This window comes from Sarcophilus harrisii, chromosome 4 (assembly GCF_902635505.1).
Source record: "Sarcophilus harrisii chromosome 4, mSarHar1.11, whole genome shotgun sequence".
Taxonomy (NCBI): Eukaryota; Metazoa; Chordata; class Mammalia; order Dasyuromorphia; family Dasyuridae; genus Sarcophilus; species Sarcophilus harrisii.
The window spans coordinates 435,948,914-435,969,779 of record NC_045429.1 but is presented as its reverse complement, the minus strand read 5'-3'; the positions used below and the strand labels follow the sequence as shown (position 1 = coordinate 435,969,779).

Sequence of the window (20,866 nt, the reverse complement as noted above, 5' to 3'; positions counted from 1 at the left end):
AGGTCCTCTTCCCTTAGCTGTAGTAAGAAAAGGGCTGATACAAAAGATTCTACCCTAGCTGGAAGATGGGCCAGGAAAAAGGGTAAGAACCATAGGCTGTTATTTGATGGCATCCTATTCCTGAAACTGAGGCCATCCAAATCCAGCTATCTCCTTTTACAAACGAGGAAACCGAGATCCATGCAAGTTAACTGGTTTGCTGGTCACACAAGGAGCGAGTATCAAAGGTGGGATTTGAAACCAGGTTCTAGTGTAACAATAATTCCTCTTTCTTTTTCTTTTTCTTTTCTTTTTTTTTTTTTTAACACAGACCATTCAATTAATTCTAAAAATTATTTTAGCTTTTTTCACATTTAAATACACTTCATTTCCAAAGGTAACCTCCTCATTTCCTGCACAGAGAGTCATCATGCCTTGTAACAAAGAATAAAAAAGAAAAAAAAATTTTAAACCGTTCAGCAGAACTAAGCAATCTATCAACTATGTTTGACAGGGTATGCAATGTTCTATATTCAGTCCCCTACCCTTGCAAAGAAAGGAAAGGGTATATTTTTCATTATAATTATTCAGGTGTCAGTTTTTTTTGTTGTTGCTGTTCTTATTCTTTCCATTTTCATTGTTATAGTCATTGTGTAAGTCGTTTTTTTGGTTTTGCCTATATTATCCTTCATGTGGTCTTCCCACATATTCCCTGTATTACCATGTTGTTTCTTAGTTATTATGCTCACATACCACAACTTATCTCCTCATTCCTCAAATTTTTTTTCTCCCTCCGGTTCTCTGCTACCATAAAAAGCACTGCTATAAATATTTTGGTGTATTTAGGGTCTTTCTTCTTCTCTTTGACCTCGTTGGGGTAAATATCCAGCAGTGGCATCTCAAGGTCAAAGGGCACGGACACTTTCGTCTTAGCAAAATTCCAGTTTGCTTTCTAGAATGGTTGGACCAATTCCTAGAGCTTCATCAATACCTGTCATCTGACTAGTCTGTGTTAGGCAAGCAGTGTGGGTCAATGGATAGAGTTTAGGACTTGGAATTGGGAAGATGTGCATTTAAATCCTGCCTTGGATGCTTGTGACCCTGCTGATTTGCCCAGCTTGGGTTCCTCATTTGTAAATTGAAGATAATCATAGCATCTAATTCATAGGCTTATGGTTAATATATGTAAATTGCCTGTAGAACTAGCCGTTATTATTAGGTACCATGCTTTCATATAGAGTAAGAGGGAAGGTCTTGTCCTTTGGCAATGATAAGCCTTTGGGTCTGTGCCCTTCTATCCCCCGCATCGAGGAGCAGGCAGAATGGCAATAGGCTAGGGAGGAAGAGTACAGTTTTGGACATCATGGACATCATGGTTATGAGCTGGGTGATCTTGGACAAGCCTTTAACCATTTCTCTGCCTCTCTAAAATGACAGAGTTGGACTAGATAGTCCCAGGTATTTTCCAGTTCTTAGGCTTTGAAGAGGTATGGGAGGACCAGCTGAGCTGAAGGAAGGCCAGTTACTCTGCCTGGACAAGTAGCCCAAGTCCTCCCTGCTCTGACCAGCATTCTGAATGAAGAGAGTGATTCTTAAGGTTGAAGGGGGGAAGAAGGGGTTCTGGTGTCTGCACCAGTGAGTCCCCTCGAGTTGTCCCATCTCTGGGAAACTGGGATCTTCAATTAAAACTAATAATGATGCTAGCCAGAATTTATAGAGAGCTTTAAAGTTTGCTAAACATGTACAAACACGATCCCATTTTATTTTGCAATTCTTGGTTTATAGAGCTGGAATGAAGATTTTCATAGATTTAGAGTTAAAAGTGTCCTCAGAAGCCATGTAGTCCCACCCTTTTATTTCACAGATGTGGAAACTGAGGTCAAATAGGATGGCAGATCTGAATCTGGAAGAGATGTCGGTGCCTATCTGATTCAACCTTCCCATTTTACAGATCAGAAAACTGTGGTCCAAGGAGAGGGAGTGTCTTGCCTGGATCACACACTAGTTTGTATTTGAACTAAGACATTTATAGGATCTGAGATTTAAAACTGGAAGCAACTCCCCCATTTGAGCCAATACTCCCATTTTACAGAGTAGGAAACTGATGAGTGACATAAAGATCAGAGCTTTAGAAGCAGGAAGCATCTTAGGGGCCAATCAGCTCAATATCCTCGTTTTAAGGGTGCTAAAGTATGACCGAGGAATGAGACACTAAAGCATTTGTAAGAGATCAGGATGAATCTCCACGTATAAGTGACCAGCCCAACGTCCTGCAGGTAGTAAGTATGGGGAGCATTTGCACCCATGTCCTGTGACTCCAGATCCTTTTGCCAATGACTTGTATTATGACCCCAAGCCAAGCGTTTAATAATCTTGGTTTCAGTTTCCTATAAAACTGAAGCAATAGTTTCTGCTTTTCTCTCCCTGTGCCAGATGGTGTGAAGATAATGATAATAATAGCTGACATTTCTATTTCTGCCTTGCCATTATCTCATTTGCTCCTGACAGTAATGGGGTGATGCAAATACTATTATTATCCCCATTTCACAGACGAGGAAACTGAGGCTCCCAGAGATTGAGTGACACATCTAGAGCCACACAATTAGTGTCTAAGGTGGTATTTGAACTCTCTCATCTTCCCAACCCAGAGTCTCGTGCTCCCTCCACTATTCGAAGTGGTTTTTGAAGGAGAATATTTAAGAAAGCCTTTAATCGTCCTGGACTTACACTTCTGCAACCTTCTTGGCCCTATGTTGCCTTTTGGAGTCTTCATTATTTAATCTGAGACTTCTTCAATTCAGTAAATATTTCACAAATTCTCAGAACTAAAAGGAAATTCAGGGGCCAACTAGTATAACCCTACTGTGAATAGATATTGGGAATCAACAATATAAAAAAAGGTAAGAAATCCAAGTCCTACTCACAAGGAGTTTCCACTCTCATAAGGGAGAATCATTGCTTTGTATGCCCCCAAATTATCCACTCTTGCTTGTAAGCAAGATAGGTTTAAGGCTTGCCTTAGGCATTTCTGTTTTCTATCATCCTTCTTTTTGTCTTGCAACCCCCTCAATAAGGAAATTCTGACTGCTCCCTAATTTTCATTCCTTACCTATCATTACACATATAGATTTCTTCAATGGGATTCCTTCCTTCCTTCCTTCCTTGTTCTTTCTCTCTCTCTCTTTCTTTTTCTCTCTCTCTTTCCTTCTTTCTCTCTCTCTTTCTTTCTTTCTTTCTTTCTTTCTTTCTTTCTTTCCTTCTTTCCTTCCTTCCTTCCTTCCTTCCTTCCTTCCTTCCTTCCTTTCTTTCTTTCTTTCTTTCTTTCTTTCTTTCTTTCTTTCTTTCTTTCTTTTCTTTCTTTCTTTCTTCTTCCTTCCTCTTTTCTTTCTTCCTTTCCTTCCTTCCTTTCTTTCTTTCTTTCTTTCTTTTCTTTCTTTTCTTTCTTTCTTTCTTTCTTTCTTTCTTTCTTTCCTTTCTTTCTTTCTTTCTTCCTTTCTTTCTTTCTTTCTTTCTTTCTTTCTTTCTTTCTTTCTTTCTTTCTTTCCTTCTTTCCTTCCTTCCTTCCTCCCAGCCTCCTTCCCTTCTCCCCCCTTCCTTCCCCCACTCAGACTTGTCATCTTGTTATTCATTACAATAGGGAATTTCCAATTAGGAAACTCCCTCTCCAAGTCTCTGACCAGTGGTCAGTGCTAGGGGATTGGTTCAGTATTGGAGAGATTACATGACTTGTCTGATCTACCTTGTGGCTAATGGGATAGGCTTTGTTTTGTATTCTTTCTCACTGCAGGCTGCCGTTCTTTGGTGAGAGAAGGAAGTTATCAGGTATCTTGGCCTCCCAGGCTAATTCCAGGGAGGCCCCTCCTCCCAGGATGGGGGAAAGGCCTTGGGAAGGAAGCCATTTGGAGATGACTGCTTCCTGGGTTGGAGGTGGTTCCCTTGTTTCTAATCCTGCGTTTCTTATCAACTTGTTTCCTTGAGAGTTTGAAGAAAAAATAGGAAATGGAAGAAAGGGGGGGAAAGGAGAAATCTGGGAAGTGGAAAAGTGAGTGTGGAGATGGAGACAGAGGTGGGGATTAGAAGGAAGGGAGATTAATCTTTCTTTCTTTTTTTAACTATTGGTTAATTTAGTAATTATTCATAAATCTAACCAGATTGTGTGCTTTTTGAGGGCTGAGCCCATGGAGGGAATTGAAGAAGAAAAAACCAAGATTCCTGCCTGGCTTAAGGGGCTTATAATCACCCCAATATGGTAGAAAGGCTGAGAATTTGGAGGCAGAGGATTTTAGTTCCAATGCTGGCCTTGTGATGTCTTACCTGACTGACACTGGTCAAATTTTTTCCTTTTTCTGACATTCCCTTTTCCTGTTTCTAAAATGAGGGGGTCGGGAACAACTAGACACCACAGCAGATAGAATGCTGTTCCTGGAGCCATGAGGACCTGAGTTCAAATCCAGATTCAGACACTTAACACTTCCTAGTTGTGTCACCTTGGGCAAGTCACTTAGCCCAATTACCTCTCAAAAACAAACAAAAAATGCCAGTAAAATAAAAAAAAAACAAATAAATAATAAATTGCAACAAAATGAAATGAGATTAGAAGCCATAGAAGGTCCTTCCAACTCAAGAGCTAAGATTCTATGTATTACTTTAAAAAAATAAAAAAAAAATACTCCATTCCCATGGCTTCAAATGATTGCTGTTGTTGTTCAGTCATCTCAGTTATGTCTGATTCTGTGACCCATTTGGCATTTTCTTGACAAAAATCTTGGAGTTCACCCTGAAGTAAACAGGGTTAAGTGATTTGTCCAGAGGCACACAGCTAGTAAGTATCTGAGGGTTATTTGAATTTTGGAAGATGAGTCTTCCTGATTCTAGGCCCTGTGCTCCATCTATTGTCTATCTCCTTTTTTTTCTTAGGGGATACTACTTGAATATCTACCTATGAGCATATCTGCATAGTGGTATTATTATGGTTATTATTCAGCCTTTGGTTGTTATGGTTGTTATTCGGTCTTTTAGGTTGTGTCAACAGGTAAGGATACTGAGGCAAAAGGGGTTAAATGACTTGCCCAGGGTTTTACAGCTAGGAAGTATCTGAAGATGATTTGTATTCAGGAAGATGAACCTTCCTGGTTCTATCCACTGTGCTACCTAGCTGTCCATCTTAAAGTGATACCCCCATGGATCTTGAATCCATGGCTCCTTCATGTATCAATTTTATATCTATGCATATATGGGAGACATGTTGTCTCCCAGAACAGAACATAAGATCATTGAAGACAGACACTGGGCCTATTTTTGTCTTTGTAATCCTGAAACTTAGTTCAGTGCCAGCACTTAGTAGGTGCTTTAAAAATGCTCAGCAGGTAGTGGCTACGGAGTAGTGCTTTCTACTTAGATGGATCTCTCTGTTCCCTTGAAGTTATGTTCCCAAACAACCTGACTGAGCAAAGCTGTTTGGGCAAGAGACCAACAGTCAAGAAGCACCAGAAGGGAACATTGAAAAGAACTTTGAAGAAGAGAATGAAAAATTCCTCACTCGTTCTGTTTCACTAACCTGTCTCCCTAGGATGGCATTTCCCCCATATCACTTAGCACAGTGATCTGAACACAAGTGAAGTCTGTTATATTTACTGTGAATCAAAAACATGATTGAAATAATAATTATAATCGCTGGCATTTTTACATAGCACTCACTATGTGTGCTAGACATTGTGCTAAAAGTACAAGCATTTGAGGCCATTGACTTTAATCCCTCCATTTTACAGAGAAGCACACTGAGGTCCAGAATGAGGTTAAGAGACTTGTCGAGTCACACAGTTAGTTAAGTTTTGGAGGCCAGGTCTTGGAGATTCTTTTGGTCTACTTTATGTCACACTGCCCTTTCAGATTCATGAAGTACTTTACATTCATCATCTTGTTGGAGTCCCGCAAAAGCCCTAAGAGGATTGTACCCTTTTTACAGATTAGCAAACAGAGGATCAACTGGGAAGTAGGGGTCAGAAGCAGGATTTAGACCTGGGCCTCTCTTGATCTCATCTTCAGCATTTATATGGAGATGATTTAAGGTATGTGAAATACTTCATAAATATTATCTCCTTTCAACAATCCTGGGGAAAGTGCTATTATTAGTCCCATTTTACAGATGAGGAAACTGAGGCAAATAGAATAAAGACTTGCCCAAGATCACATAACTACTAAGTCTCTGAATTCAAATCTTCTTGACTCCAGGCCCAGGACTCTATCCTCTGCACCATCTGGTTGTCTGATAGCACACTATAGATGCAATATACATAACTGTTCCCTTCTCCTTGTTCCCCTTTGTTATGAGGCTCCAATAAGATAATCAATGTACAGCCCTTCCTACGAGCTTCCATGGAGAGGTCCGATATGTTTGCAGACTTTAAAACACATGTTGCGTATCAGTTATTAACATTATTATGTGTCCCAGAGTCAAGTGGGTGGCAGCTTTGCCTATAGAAGCCACCAGCCCAAGCATTGTATTGAGTGGTATTGGGTCTGGACAGAGGCAGGGGGTGGCGGGTAGAGAGAGGGCTCCCTCAGAGGCAGGAGAGCTGATATCAGGGACTGCCCTTCACAGATATTTTGAGCAGGTCATCTAACCTTTTAGTATCAAAGGAAATAATATTTGTAAAGCATTTTGGAAATCTTAAAGTGCTCTCTCCTTCTCTCTTCTCCTCCTCCTCTCCTTCCTTCTTCTTTCTTCTTCTTCTTCTTCTTCTTCTTCTTCTTCTTCTTCTTCTTCTTCTTCTTCTTCTTCTTCTTCTTCTTCTTCTTCTTCTTCTTCTTCTTCTTCCTTCCTTCCTTCTTCTTCTTCTCTCTCTTCTAGCTATTATTAGTCAATCAACAAAGTATCATTATTAACAATAATAATAATATTAGCCCCTCAGTGCCCCAGGCAATTCATTTAAAGATCAGGTCCTGAGCTTCATTGGTAGAAGTTTCCTCATCTGAGAGTTCCTTACACTAATAAAATCATAAATCCATTCTTACTTCATCTCTCTCATCTCCAATCTTCTCCTTGCAAAATAAAGAGAGTTTACGGGGAGGGTGGAAACTTGCACATCATTGTATCCTCCCCAGGTTCCTAAAATCTCCTCTGACCCTGAGCCTGATGAAAAGACGTAAGGAATGGAGTGTGAGTTTCCCATTCTCAAGGGATGACCAGAATGGCACCGTGGAGAATATGGGTCCCATCCCCAGGCCAGTCTGAGAGTACAGAAAACTGTTTTAATAATAGCACTGCGTCAGAAACCTAATTCTGGAGCAAAAGTGACAGTCACTCCAGTTCATTTGCTTCCCTTTAGCTCCCTCAGAGAGTTTTTCTTCTTGGAGAAGTTGGTTCTGCTTGTCCTTGTTAGCTTGTTGAGTGATACAGTTGAGCCCAGACGGAGCAGCCAGGATGCTAACAGTTTAAAATCCTTGGCAAGTATCTGGTTGATGGGATCTTTGTGTTTTTCATCTGTGGGTCTGTTATTAGAGATATTCCCAAAAGAACTATAGGAGGGCCTGGGTCCCCAGTTGTCTGCAGAGATGGATTATTTTTTACCACAACCACTCATGAAGTACCTCTGCTAAGGTCCTTGCTATACCACAATCGGTGGATCGATAAAGATTTATTAAAAGAATACCTTGTGCCAGACATTGCTTTAAGAGTTGGGGAAAAAACAATCTCAATCCTGCAGGAGCTCATGATTAACAGACTCAAAGAAAGCTTGAGACACTTCTCTATGTGTGATAGACTGGGAGTCCTAAGAGCTGAGTGAAAATTCTAGCCCTCTTTCTTTCTCCCTGTGAGATGTAGGACAAGTCAGTGAGCCCTGCCCCCATTTCCTCCCTTTCCTTTTCTTTTTTTCTTTTTTTTTTTTTTCTTTTTCTTTTTTTTAGATTTTTCCCCTTTTCTTTTTTTAATTAAAGCTTTTTAGTTTCAAAATGGATAATTTTCTTTTCTTTTCTTTTTTTATTTAATAGCCTTTTATTTACAGGATTTATACATGGGTAACTTTACAGCATTAACAATTGCCAAACCTCTTGTTCCAATTTTTCACCTCTTACCCTCCCCACCCCCTCCCCTAGATGGCAGGATGACCAGTAGATGTTAAATATATTAAAATACAAATTAGATACACAATAAGTATACATGACCAAAACATTATTTTGCTGTACAAAAAGAATCAGACTCTGAAATATTGTACAATTAGCTTGTGAAGGAAATCAAAAATGCAGGTGGGCAAAAATATAGGGATTGGGAATTCAATGTAATGGTTTCAAAATGGATAATTTTCAACATTCACCCTTGCAAAACCTTGCGTTCCAAATTTTTTCCCTCCTTTCTCCCCACCCCTCCCCTAGATGGCAAGTAATCCAATATATGTTAAACATGTGCAATTCTTCTTTACGTATTTCCATAATTATCCTGCTGCACAAGAAAAATCAGATCAAAAAGAGAAAAAAATGAGAAAAAACAAAATGCAAACAAACAACAACAAAAAGTGAAAATACTACATTGTGGTCCATACTCTCTTCCCACAATCCCCTCTCTGGGTACAGATGGCTCTGTCTACCACAAGACCATTCACCTTTCCTTTTCTATAAGGGGAAGGGAATACGAATTTATAGAGTGCCTACTGTGTGCCACGTGCTTTGCAAATATCATCTTATTTATTCTCAAATTGACTCTGGGAAGTAGGGACTATTATAATCCCTATTTTATGGTTAGGGAACTGAAGTAGAGGTTCTTATTCAGGCGGCATGTAGCAAGTAAATGTCTGAGGTCAATTTTAAACTCATTTCTACCTAAATCTAGGCCCAGTGCTCTTTTCAATGCATTATCCTCCTAGCTACCTTCAGTAAAATAAAAGGACTTCACATGTTCCTCTGAATTCTAATTCCAGGATTTTTCACATTTCCTTCCTTTTGGTGGGGGACTCTGTATGTGGGATGTTACATGTGTTGTCCAGCAGAGTTGCTGATGTAAGGAAATGTTCTCTTGGGGGAAGATATTGGAAGGATATAGTTTTAAAATATATATATTGGAACATATATATAGGAAGATATCAAATATGTATATATGAAGATTTAAAAAATTTTTATTTACTTATTTTTGCTGAGGCAGTTGGGGTTGAGTGACTTGCCCAGGGTCACACAGCCAGGAAATATTAAGTGTCTGAGGTCAGATTTGAAATCGGGGTCCTCCTGACTTGCTGGTGCTCTATCCATTGTGCAACTTAGGTGCCCCAGGTTTTTTTTTTTTTTAATATATAAGTATAATTAAAATGTGAAAGGAAACGAATTCTGTGGTTGATTCTGCCCCTACAGATGGGCGACTGGTCATTCCTGGGCCGGCTTCTTACCGAAGTCCAGAACCATTCCACCGTCATCGGCAAGATCTGGCTCACGGCCCTGCTCATCTTCCGCATCCTCCTGGTCACGTTGGTGGGGGATGCCGTGTACGGGGACGAGCAGTCCAAGTTCACCTGTAACACCCTCCAGCCCGGCTGCACCAACGTCTGCTACAACAGCTTCGCCCCCATCTCCCACCTCCGCTTCTGGATCTTCCAGATAGTCCTGGTGGCCACACCCTCCATCTTCTACATCGTCTGCCTCCTGCACCAGGTGGCTCTGGAGGAGCGCCTGGAGGTGGAGAGGGACGGGCTGCTGGAGCTGTGGCTGAGGCAGGCGGCCTCCCGGCAGGCCTTTCCAGGCTCCGGGGGCCTGGTGCCCTCCATCCCCCTGGAGGGGCAGAGTGTGGACGGGGAGGAGGGCCTTCCCAGGCCCGCTTCCCAGGACCCCGTCCAACTGGCCAACCGCGTGTTGGTCATCTACATCGTGCACGTGGTCTTGCGATCCTTCCTGGAGCTGGGATTCCTGGTGGGCCAGTATTACCTGTTCGGCTTTGACGTCCCCCACTTGTTTCGCTGCGAAACCTACCCGTGTCCCACCCAGACGGACTGCTTCGTCTCCAGGGCCACGGAGAAAACGATCTTTCTGAATTTTATGTTTGGGGTGGGCCTTGGCTGCTTTTTCCTGAACTTGGCCGAGCTGCACTACCTGGGCTGGCTCTTCACCTTCCGGATGCTTTTCAGGGCTTGTGTCAATTGCTGCCAGTACCTGGGGAAGGCTTCCCCGCCCCACAGGCCGTGGCTCCTGCCTCTTCTGGACTCCAGTCAGCAGAGGATGCTCCTGGAAGCCTCCTTGCTGCCTGCGTGGGGGTCCGGGCATCCTGTGCACACGGTGGTCCCTGTGACTATGGATGCAGCACAGTCAGCTTTGGAGGGACACACCAACCACAAATCTACAAAGGAAAAGCCCCCCAAAATGCCTCTCAGGAAAAAATCCTGGTTATAGCCCCCCCACCCCCCCCAGCCTACATCCAAGGTGAGGGAGAGTGACTAGAGTGGCCATCACAGCCAGGCCACGGGGTCACTTCCTTCCCTCTTCCCCACTGGATACTGAGAAAATGCACTCTCGGAAGAATGACCTTCGCAGATCCGAATAACTGACCCTCCTGATGACCTATCTATCATCTATCTATCTGTCTGGCTTGGTTTCCTGCCTAGATATATAGAATCAAGGCAACTTTCTCACTCTCTCTCCCTTCACATCATCAAGGTGTATTTCAATTTATTCTTTCCTTTCTGTTCCCAAATATAGGAATCTAATTTTTTTCTCTCCTAGGCCGAAGCCCTCAGGTCCTTGTCAGCTTCAGCCTGGACAATTATAATCCTATTGTAAACGGCCTCAGTGATCCCTCCCATATACTGGAGGCCAGATTCATAATCTGAAAACACACGTTTGCACATTGAATTCAACTTATTTAAACAATTCTAAGAATGTTCTTTCAGCACATGCTCTGAACAAAGTCTTGTGCCAGCTGCTAGGGAAGAGGTGGTCCCACGGGACTTACTGCTGGTCCTGGGAAAAGACACACGCACATACCTAGGACCCACCCATTCATGCCTTCAAATTTACATTTCAAGTTCAATAAATATTTATTAAGCAATTTCTAATTATGAGGAATGGCGCTAAACTCTGAGGAGTGCAAAGTTTAAAAAATAATTCTGTCTTTACCTTTAAGCTTATATGAGTATGTATTAGTGCACTCATGGCATATGCTACTATACTTATCATTGGTCAGGAACTCAGGCTACAAAGAAAGAAAGAAAATGGTCCTTGCCCTTGAGAAGCTTACATTCTAGCCAGAGGAGACAACATAGATATGTTATCTATCTATCAATCATCTATCTATCTATCTGTCATCTATCTATCTATCTGTATTATCTATCTATCATCTATCATTTATCTATCATCTATCTATCTGTCTCTCATCTATCTCTCATCTATCATCTATCTATCATCTATTTATCTATCATCTATCTGTCTGTCATCTATCTATCTATCTGTATTGTCTATCTATCATCTATCATTTATCTATCATCTATTTATCTATCATCTATCTATCTGTCTGTCATCTATCTCTCATCTACCATCTATCTATCTGTCTGTCATCTATCATCTGTCTATCATCTATCTATCTATCATCTATTTGTCTGTCATCTATCTATCAATCATCTATCTGTGTCATCTAGCTGTCTATCATCTATCTATCTATCTATCTATCTATCATCTATCTATTTGTAAGTATATATATAAGTATATACCTATATATATGTGTGTATATATATATATAGATATGCCTATATATATGTATAGAGTTTGTATTCAAAATAAATGCTAAGTGTTTGGGGCGGGGAGGGAGGAGGGAAGAAAGAAGGACCCAAGTTATTAGTGAAAATAAGAAAGACTTCATGTAGAAAGGAGCATTTTGACTGATTCTTGAAGGAAACTACAGACTAAAAGGTAGACATGAAAAAGGAGGGCATTGCAGGCATGTGAGACGGCCAGGACAAAGACATGTAGGTGGGAAATGAAGTATGATGTAGCAGGAATGTTAAGAAAGTCAGTTTGACAGGCGTGTAGTTCATACGATGCTGATAAAGTGCAAGAGGGCTGGAAAGGTTTGGGGGAGCCCAGCCGTTATTTGAATCGCTACTGGAGAGGTTGATGTTTTATCTCAGAAGTAATGGGGAGTCACTAGAGTTTACTGAATAGGGGAATGGCCACACCTGTGTGACTGTGTGGACTGGAGACCTGAGAGGTTGAGGCAAAACCTATTGTAGTAGGCCAGGTGAGAGGTGATGAGGGCCAGAGCTAGGCTGGTAACCTTTTGAGTGGTGAGGAGGAAAAGGACAAGAGAGCTATGTTAGTGACCATGATATTAGGTGATGAGTAGTTACGTGGGATAGGCGTGAGGGTGAGGAGTTGAGGTTGTTGCCAACAAACCTGGGTGCGAGGCCGAAGGGCTGAGCAGAAGGGGAAGGTGGGTAACCACAGGAGTGTGTTTGGAAAGCTTCAAGGAGGGACTGACATTTCAGTTGGATTTTAAAAGACTGATAAGGTGGCAGTGGATAGAGGACCAGCCCTAAAGTCAGGAGGAAATAAGTTCACATTTGATCTCAGACACTTAACATTTCCTAGCTGTGTGATCCTGGGCAAGTCACTTAACCCCAATTGCCTCAGCAAAAATAAAATAAAATAAAATACTGATAAGAATGAAAGAATACAAGATGATTTTCCAGTGGATGAAGTAGGTCAGGGAGGAAAATCAGACCCAGGGGACAATACAAGCAAAAAACAACCACCAGAAACCTAACAAGCAGCAAAGTATATTCAGGAGATAAAGAGAAGTCTGAATCATTTTTTTTTTTTTTTTGAAGCAATTGGGGTTAGATGACTTGCCTAGGGTTATATAGCTAGCAAGTGGCTAGTTTTGAACTCAAGTCTTTTTGACTCCAGTACAAGTTCTCTATCCACTGCTCCATATAGTTGCCTCTGGGTGGGTAGATGGGGTGTATCTTAATTAGTCTGGAACCTAGAATATATGGAGGGAAATAACATGAGATAAATTCAGCAAGACAAAAAAGATGAAAGATTCTGGAAGGCTCTGAATGCCAGGTGAAAAAATTCTGAACTCTGTTAGATAAGTCATAAAGAACTAGGGAGGATTTTTGAGCAGAGATTAAAGTAACCAGATCTAATCACTTGGAAAGTTCATTCCTCATCCCTAATCTAAATGTGCTGGTAATTGTTTAACAACCAGCTTTCTAGAAAAAAGACAAAAAAGGGGGAAAAAAGGGGAAAAGCAGTGCATACTTTAAGGTTAATCCACAATATTAATATCTTCTCCATCACTTTCTTAAATTTAGACAATCAACAAAATAATAGATCAAGGCCTAATTTGTACCTTTGAGGATTTCCAGTGATCAAATGCTCCACATTAAAATTTTAACAACTGTTAAATTTTCAATGTGGAGCATTTGCTCACTGGAAATCCTCAAAGGTGAAGAGCACACCCTTGGCTCCAATACGTTGCTACTTATGCTGTGCTTTAAGATCTTCAATAACTCCCAAGTAACCACAAGACAAAGTTCTTAGCCAGGCATTCAAGGCCTTCTACAAACTATCCCCAACTTATCTTTCCAACTTTCTCAGTATGTCAATGAACAATTCTTTTCCCTAGGCTAAATTGGGTTCATTAATGTGCCCCAATGTACTTTATTTTCCCACCTCCATGCTTTTGCTAATTCTGTCCCACTGGCTTGTAATGTCATTCCCCTCTCCATCCCCCCTATTTGAACTAATGAATCAATGAGAATTGATTGTTTCCTATTAGAATAAAAGCCACTTTTATTCTAATAGGAAAGATTCTATAGGGGTAGCAGTGGTCAGGGAAAGTAGATCATCCTGGTGATCAAAGTCCCAGGATGTGATTTGGCTGATCCACAGGGCCGCTTTATTGACATGGAATTCCTGCCCACAGCCTTTAAGGTCTAACCCTGGGGACTCCAAGTCAGCCTTTCTTCCTCTGAATTTCTAGTGAACAAATTTTCTATCTAATTGATTCACTGCCTGGTGCATTCTCCTGCCAAAATTAAACTTATGATTTAATTCTTTTGTCGTGGTTGCTATTTAACTTTGTTTATAAGCTCATCTTCTCACTTAGATTATTGAGGGCAGTGCCTGACTTTTATCAAGTTTTGTCTACTCTCCATCAACCCATTCCTCAGTGCTTTACAGCTAGACCCCATGTGGGGTCTTATAACCGATTGTGTGTGTGTGAGTCACAGAATCATAATTTATTATCAGTAAATTAGATCTATTTTATATACCTACATACCTAGAATCATGTAAAAACTTCTCAGGCAAAAAAGTCATGATTGGAAAAAATTTAAGCAGCTCCGAGCCAGGCAACGAGTTCAAATTTGACCTCAGACATTAGCTGTGTGACTAAGGGCAAGCCGATCGTTGTCTGCCTCGCTTTTGTCAACTGTAAAATGAGGATAATAATTTATCTTGAAGAGTCGTTGTGAGGATTAAATGAGATAATATCTGTAAAGTGCTTTGCAAAATGCTTGGAGCATAGGAGATGCTATCTAAACGTTAGCTATCGTTCTTACTATAAATAAAGATTTGCTGATTTGACTTGACTTTGGTATTTGCCTATTGCCAAGGTCTGCAGGAGATTCTACTCTCTGCTATTTTGAAGCCTCCAATCTTCCTGTCGGTTTCCCTATCTCTAAAGTGTGGGGTGCTAGGCTGAGGTCTTTCAGAAAGATTTCCTTTCATAATTCATGTCAGGGTTTCACAAGACTCCCAGAGAGAGTTTTGCGTATTTTTCATCCTGTCTAGTCGCTTGTTCTTGGCCCCAGCTGCTTGGCGTGTGCATTCTGATAAACTGGTGGACAGCATGAGCCAAAGAGACCTAGAGCCAGGACAGAGCAGAAATACCTGGACTTTATAGTGCCTGGAATTTAAAACAGAAAGGGATTTTATCTATTTATTTATTTTTTTAAGTAATCAAACCTTCCCTCTACCAATTTAGGTCAAGAGCTATAGTTCACAATCTTAAGAATTGCTCAGGGTACACGGAAGTGAAATGATGTGGCCAGAATCACACAGCCAGGCCTTGAACTCGGGCCTTCCTGGCCCTGGATCCCAACCACCTTCTGTCTTCTCCTGTGGGTGATAGACAATTCCTTAATAAGGGTTCTCTTCGCCCCCTCCCTCTGGTCTCTTTTGGAGCCTCACAGATGTGCAGGTGAAAGGGCTCCCTGGGAAAACTCCAGACTTCACAGTGAATTATCCCTTCCCTTGGATCCTCCGACACAAACCCCTCACAAGGAGCTTCTCCGAAAGAGTTAAAGATCAGTGAGTAAATAATGCACGACTGCAAATATTAGCTGAATTCTCAGTCTCTGGGTTCTTTCCTGCTCTTCCTGGATCTAATCAGTTACTGAAAATTCAAGGAGTTTGACCAAGAAAGGAGGAGTCTTGTTTGGGTGGTAACTTGTGTTTGAAGAAGGATATGATGAAATATTTTCACATCCCCCTTTTTACCTTTCATCTTCCTGACTTTTTACCCTTCCTTCATCTTCAAACACACATTTAGGGGGAGGTAGAAAGGGTCAGACAATACTGTATTATCAATCTGCTAAAAGACCTTTAATGTTTCCAGTGTCTAGGAGACAAAGAACAAACTTTTTTAAAAATTTAAAATTAAAATGTTATTTTATTATAAACTTAAATTATAAATTATAAAATTAAAATTTTAAATTAAAGCTTTTTATTTTCAAAACATATGCATGGATAATTTTCAACAGTCACCCTTGTGTTCCAAATGTTCCCTCCCTTCCCCCACTCCCTCCCCTAGATGGCAAGTAATCCAATATATGTTAAACATGTGCAATTCTTCTATACATATTTCCACAAATATCGTGCTGCACAAGAAAAATCAAATCAAAAAGGAAAAAAATAAGAAAATAAAATGCCAACAAACAATAACAAAAAGAGTGAAAATACTATGTGGTGACCCACACTTAGTTCCCACAGTCCTCTCTCTGGGTGCAGAAGGCTCTCTTCATCACAAAGCCATCTGAACTGGCCTGAATCATCTCTTTATTGAAAAGAGCCACGTTCATCAAAATTGATCATCAGATAATTTTCTTTTTTTTTTTATTATACCTTTTTATTTACAAGTTATATGCATGGGTAATTTTACAGCACTGACAACTGCCAAACCTTTTGTTCCAACTTTTTCCCTCCTTCCTCCAGATGGCAGGTTGACCAATACATGTTAAATATGTTAAAGTATAAATTAAATGCAATATATGTATACATGTCCAAACAGTTATTTTACTGCACAAAAAGAATCAGACTTTGAAATAATGTACAATTAACCTATGAAAGAAATTAAAAATGCAGACGGACAAAAATAGAGGGATTGAGAATTCTATATAGTGGTTCAGTCATCTCCCAGAGTTCTTTCACTGGGTGTAGCTGGTTCAATTCATTACTACTCCATTGGAACTGATTTGGTTCATCTCATTGTTGAAGAGAGCCACATCCATCAGAATTGATCATCATATGGTATTGTTGTTGAAGTATATAATGATCTCCTGGTCCTGCTCCTTTCATTCAGCATCAGTTCGTGTAAGTCTCTCCAGGCCTTTCTGAAATCACCCTGCTGGTCATTTCTTATAGAATAATAATATTCCCTAACATTCATATACCAGAACTTATTTAGCCTCCATTCAGTTCCCAGTTCCTTGCCACTACAAAAAGGGCTGCCATGAACATTTTTGCGGATGTGGGTCTTTTCCCCTTTTTAATGATTCCTTTGGGACATAGGCCTAATAGTGACACTGCTGGATCAAAGGGGATGCTCAGTTTTATAGCCCTTTGAGCATAGTTCCAAATTGTTTTCCAGAATGATTGAATCAGTTCACAACTCCACCAACAATGTATTAGCGTCCCCGTTTCCCACATCCCCTCCAATATTCATCGTTACCTTTTCCTCTCATCTGGTATCTCAGAGTTGACTTAAGTTGCATTTCTTTGATCAATAGTGATATAGAGCATATGATTAGAAATGGTTTCAATTTCTTCATCTGAAAGTTGTCTGTAAATATCCTTTGACCATTTATCAATTGGAGAATGACTTGAATTCTTATAAAATTGAGTCAATTCTCTATATATTTTAGAAACGAAGTCTTTATAAAAAAATTTGTCCCAGTTTATTGCTTCTCTTCTAATCTTGTCTGCATTAGTTTGGTCTGTACAAAAACTTTTTAACTTAATATAATCAAAATTATCTATTTTGTGATCAATAATGATCTCCAGTTCTTCTTTGGCCACAAATTCCTTCCTTCTCCACAGATCTGAGAGGTAAACGATCCTTTTAAAGAACAAACTCTTTTAGTTTGTCATTTAAGGTCTTCTACAATCTAGCCTTATAATTACTTCACTGTACACATCTTTCACTCCAGCTAAATTGGGTTAGCAGTTTGACAGTGATCAGATACATTTATTTATAGGATCATCATCATAACTGCTATCAGATTTTTTGGGGGAGGGATGATCAAATGGAATCATCTATTTCCAAGAAATGGTTTAAAAACAACAACGTGATCTATAAAACACATTAAGAGTTACAGTTATGATTAGAGTTTAGGGGTAAACATTTGTAAATAATAGCTTGAAAATATACCTTGCAGGATTTCTCTCCTCCCATTCAAAATCTTTTCTCTCATGCTATTAAACAGTTTATCATTGTGCTTATTCAATTGCACCCCTAATCAATAGTATATGAAGCTTGAATAGCTGGCAATTTAAGGCTGGCAAATCACTTCTGCCATCTCACAACAAGTCTGGGAATATAGGAGCTATTGTTGTGATCCTTATTTTGAGATTTGCCTAGTAAGCGTCTGAAGTCAGGTATGAATGCTGGGTGCTCCGATTCTACACTTAAGATATTGCTTTACAGGGTGAGAGCTGCAATATAGAGTCAAAGGAGATCTACAAACCTCAAAGTGCTGGATAATATATAAAGGCTGGTTTTTAGTACTACTGCCACTACCACTGATACTAATACTACTACAATTAATACTAATATTGCTACCAATACCACCACTGTTAATATTACCACCACCACTACTATTAGTGCTAGTACTACTACCACTAGCACTACTACTACTATTAATACTATTATCACTACCACTACACCTATTACTACTACTGATGAGTTCCAACAAGTCATGAATGAATTCACAGGCTCACCTCATCTTCAGATGAAATATAATGCCATAAAGTGGAGAAAGTCCTAATGAACTCACAATTAACAAGGAGTAAGCTAGAACCTTTCATTTATATGAAAATGGTTTTTACATTAATTTTGATTTTTTATAAAGCTTTTTATTTTCAAAACACATGTATAGATAGTTTTCAACCTTCACCTTTGCAAAACCTTGTAGAACCTTTTATTTAAAAGAGCTCTAAACAAGGTAATCTAACTAAGCTAATTGTCTACATCAGTAAATCAGTAAAATGGTTGTGGTTGTCAGTTTGTACAAAATAAACTCGGGAAGTGCTGTTGATAGTTTAAGCTTCAGATTGTATAAGGTAACAGTGGATGTCAGCACGGGCTAACTCTATCTGTACATGATAATTCTGTCAGTGCAAGATAATTCTACAGGCTTAGCTTGTTCCTCTCTGAGGCCCCTTTAGATACAGGCTTGCTAATAGGGACATGGTCTTTTGCTGGAGTCCATTCACCCCAACGGTACCACCTACTATTACTACTAACACTGTTGCTAGGACGATAATTAATCTGAATATTACCAGTGTTACTGCTACTACAATTAATACTGCCACCGCCAGTATTGTTAATGCCAACAGTATTACTAGTATTACAACTAATGCTATCACCACCACTACCACCTTTACTATTAATAATGACATTATCCCAACCACCATTACTACTAATTCTAATACTACTACCACCAACTCCCATCACCACTACTGATATTACAATTAATCTGAATACTCTTATTAATACTGTAATTAATACTAATGCTACCACCACTACTGGTACTATAGTTAATATTACTATGGATATTATTAGTTAATATTACTATGAATATTAATACTATTACTAGCACTATAATTAATACTAATGCTACCACCACTACTGGTACTATAGTTAATACTACTACCACCATTACTATGAATATTAATACTATTACTAGTAGTAATACTAGTACTACCACCACTACTAATATTATAGTTAATACTACCACCGTTACCATGAATATTAATACTAATACTAGTACTATAATTAATACTGATACAACCACCACTACTGGTACTATAGTTAATACTACTACCACCATTACTATGAATATTAATACTATTACTAGTAGTAATACTAGTACTACCACCACTACTAATATTATAGTTAATACTACCACCGTTACCATGAATATTAATACTAATACTAGTACTTTAATTAATACTGATACAACCACCACTACTGGTACTATAGTTAATACTACCATCATTACTATGAATATTTATATTATTACTAGTACTATAATTAATACTAATGCTACCATCATTACTGGTACTAAAGTTAATACTATCACCACCATTACTATTGTGGAGGTTTTCCTGGGAGGCAGCCTTAGTCTCAGTTGAAATAAATAATTACTCAAAAATCGCAGCCAGCTGCTAAAAATGCAATTTATTTCTCCTTCCAAATTAACCCGGTTAGTTGAGGCCTCTCTCTCTGCCAGGCTCCAAGAGATCTTGCAGCTTTGTCCTTGGCTTCTGCCTCTGCTTTCTTCAGCCTCCAGCCAGCTCCGACTCGTGGCTTCTCAATCTCCAACTGAGGCGAGTACCTTCTGTATCTCCCAGAGTGCTCTGTCTCCAATCCCAGTCGAAGTTTCCCAGAACTCTCTTGCGTCGCTCACTGGAACTGTATTTATGCTACTTCTCTGAGAGTGGGATTGTGGGATATCTCCCAAACATGTGAACTCCATTGAGTACTTAGGTACTTATGAGCTCTCTAAAGGTATGAACACAAGCATTGTTTCCATTAGTTGTACTTAGTACCTAGTTCAAGTTCTGGCCCAAAATATCTCTTTCTAAGATTAAATCAACTCCAATGGCTTAACACTTTGTAAAGATTCCAACAACTATGAATATTAATACTATTACTACTAGTATAATGAATACTAATACTACCACTATTACTAGCACTATAGTTAATACTAGCACCACTATTACTGTGATCATTAATACTATTATTAGTACTATAATACTAATATTACCACCACTACTGGTACTAAAGTTAATACTATCACCACCATTACTATGAATATTAATACTATTACTACTAGTATAGTTAACACTAATCCTATCATCAGTACTGGTAATATAGTTAATAATACCATCAGCCCCATTACTAGTACAACAATTAATACTAATGAACATTATCACCATCCCCATAACCACCACCACTATTAATACTAATATTAGTATATTAATTAACATACTAATTACTAAAGTAATAATTACTATTAATTGTAATTCTACCACCCCCCACTACCACTATTACCATCACCCCTCTAGTGCTGGAACTCGCCTCATTTTCCATGAGGACCAGGATGAGCTGGGTTCAAAGTTACAAAGTCAGTAAGGGTTGGAGCTGGGGTTTGGGTGCAGATCCCCTGAATCCAGAATGAGGGTGCTATCTGTTGTGTCATTGATTCGTTGGCGCATTGCATAAACGCTTCTTGAGTAATAACTCTGAGCCAGCCCTTCTACTCGGCACTGGGAATAATAGCAAGAAACACAAACATGAAAAAGGCCCTATTTGTTCTTAAGGTCCTTGAAAACTCTGCATGGCAAATAACACACACCTGACTAAGTAACTGCAAAAGATAAGCCGAGTACTTCCTGACGGAAGCTG

The 20,866-nt window shown here is 39.6% G+C and overlaps 1 protein-coding gene across 1 annotated transcript; it reads left to right on the top strand.

Annotated features, from left to right (window-relative positions):
* Positions 1-9,318: 9,318 nt before the first annotated feature.
* Positions 9,319-10,347, top strand: LOC116423660 (gap junction delta-2 protein-like). Its single transcript, XM_031968736.1, has one exon. The coding sequence runs from the start codon at positions 9,319-9,321 to the stop codon at positions 10,345-10,347; it is 1,029 nt and encodes a 342-aa protein (XP_031824596.1).
* The last annotated feature ends 10,519 nt before the right edge of the window (positions 10,348-20,866 follow it).

Coding starts and splice junctions, on each gene's coding strand:
- LOC116423660 (XM_031968736.1), top strand. CDS start 9,319: ATGGGCGACTGGTCATTCCTGGGCCGGCTTCTTACCGAAGTCCAGAAC.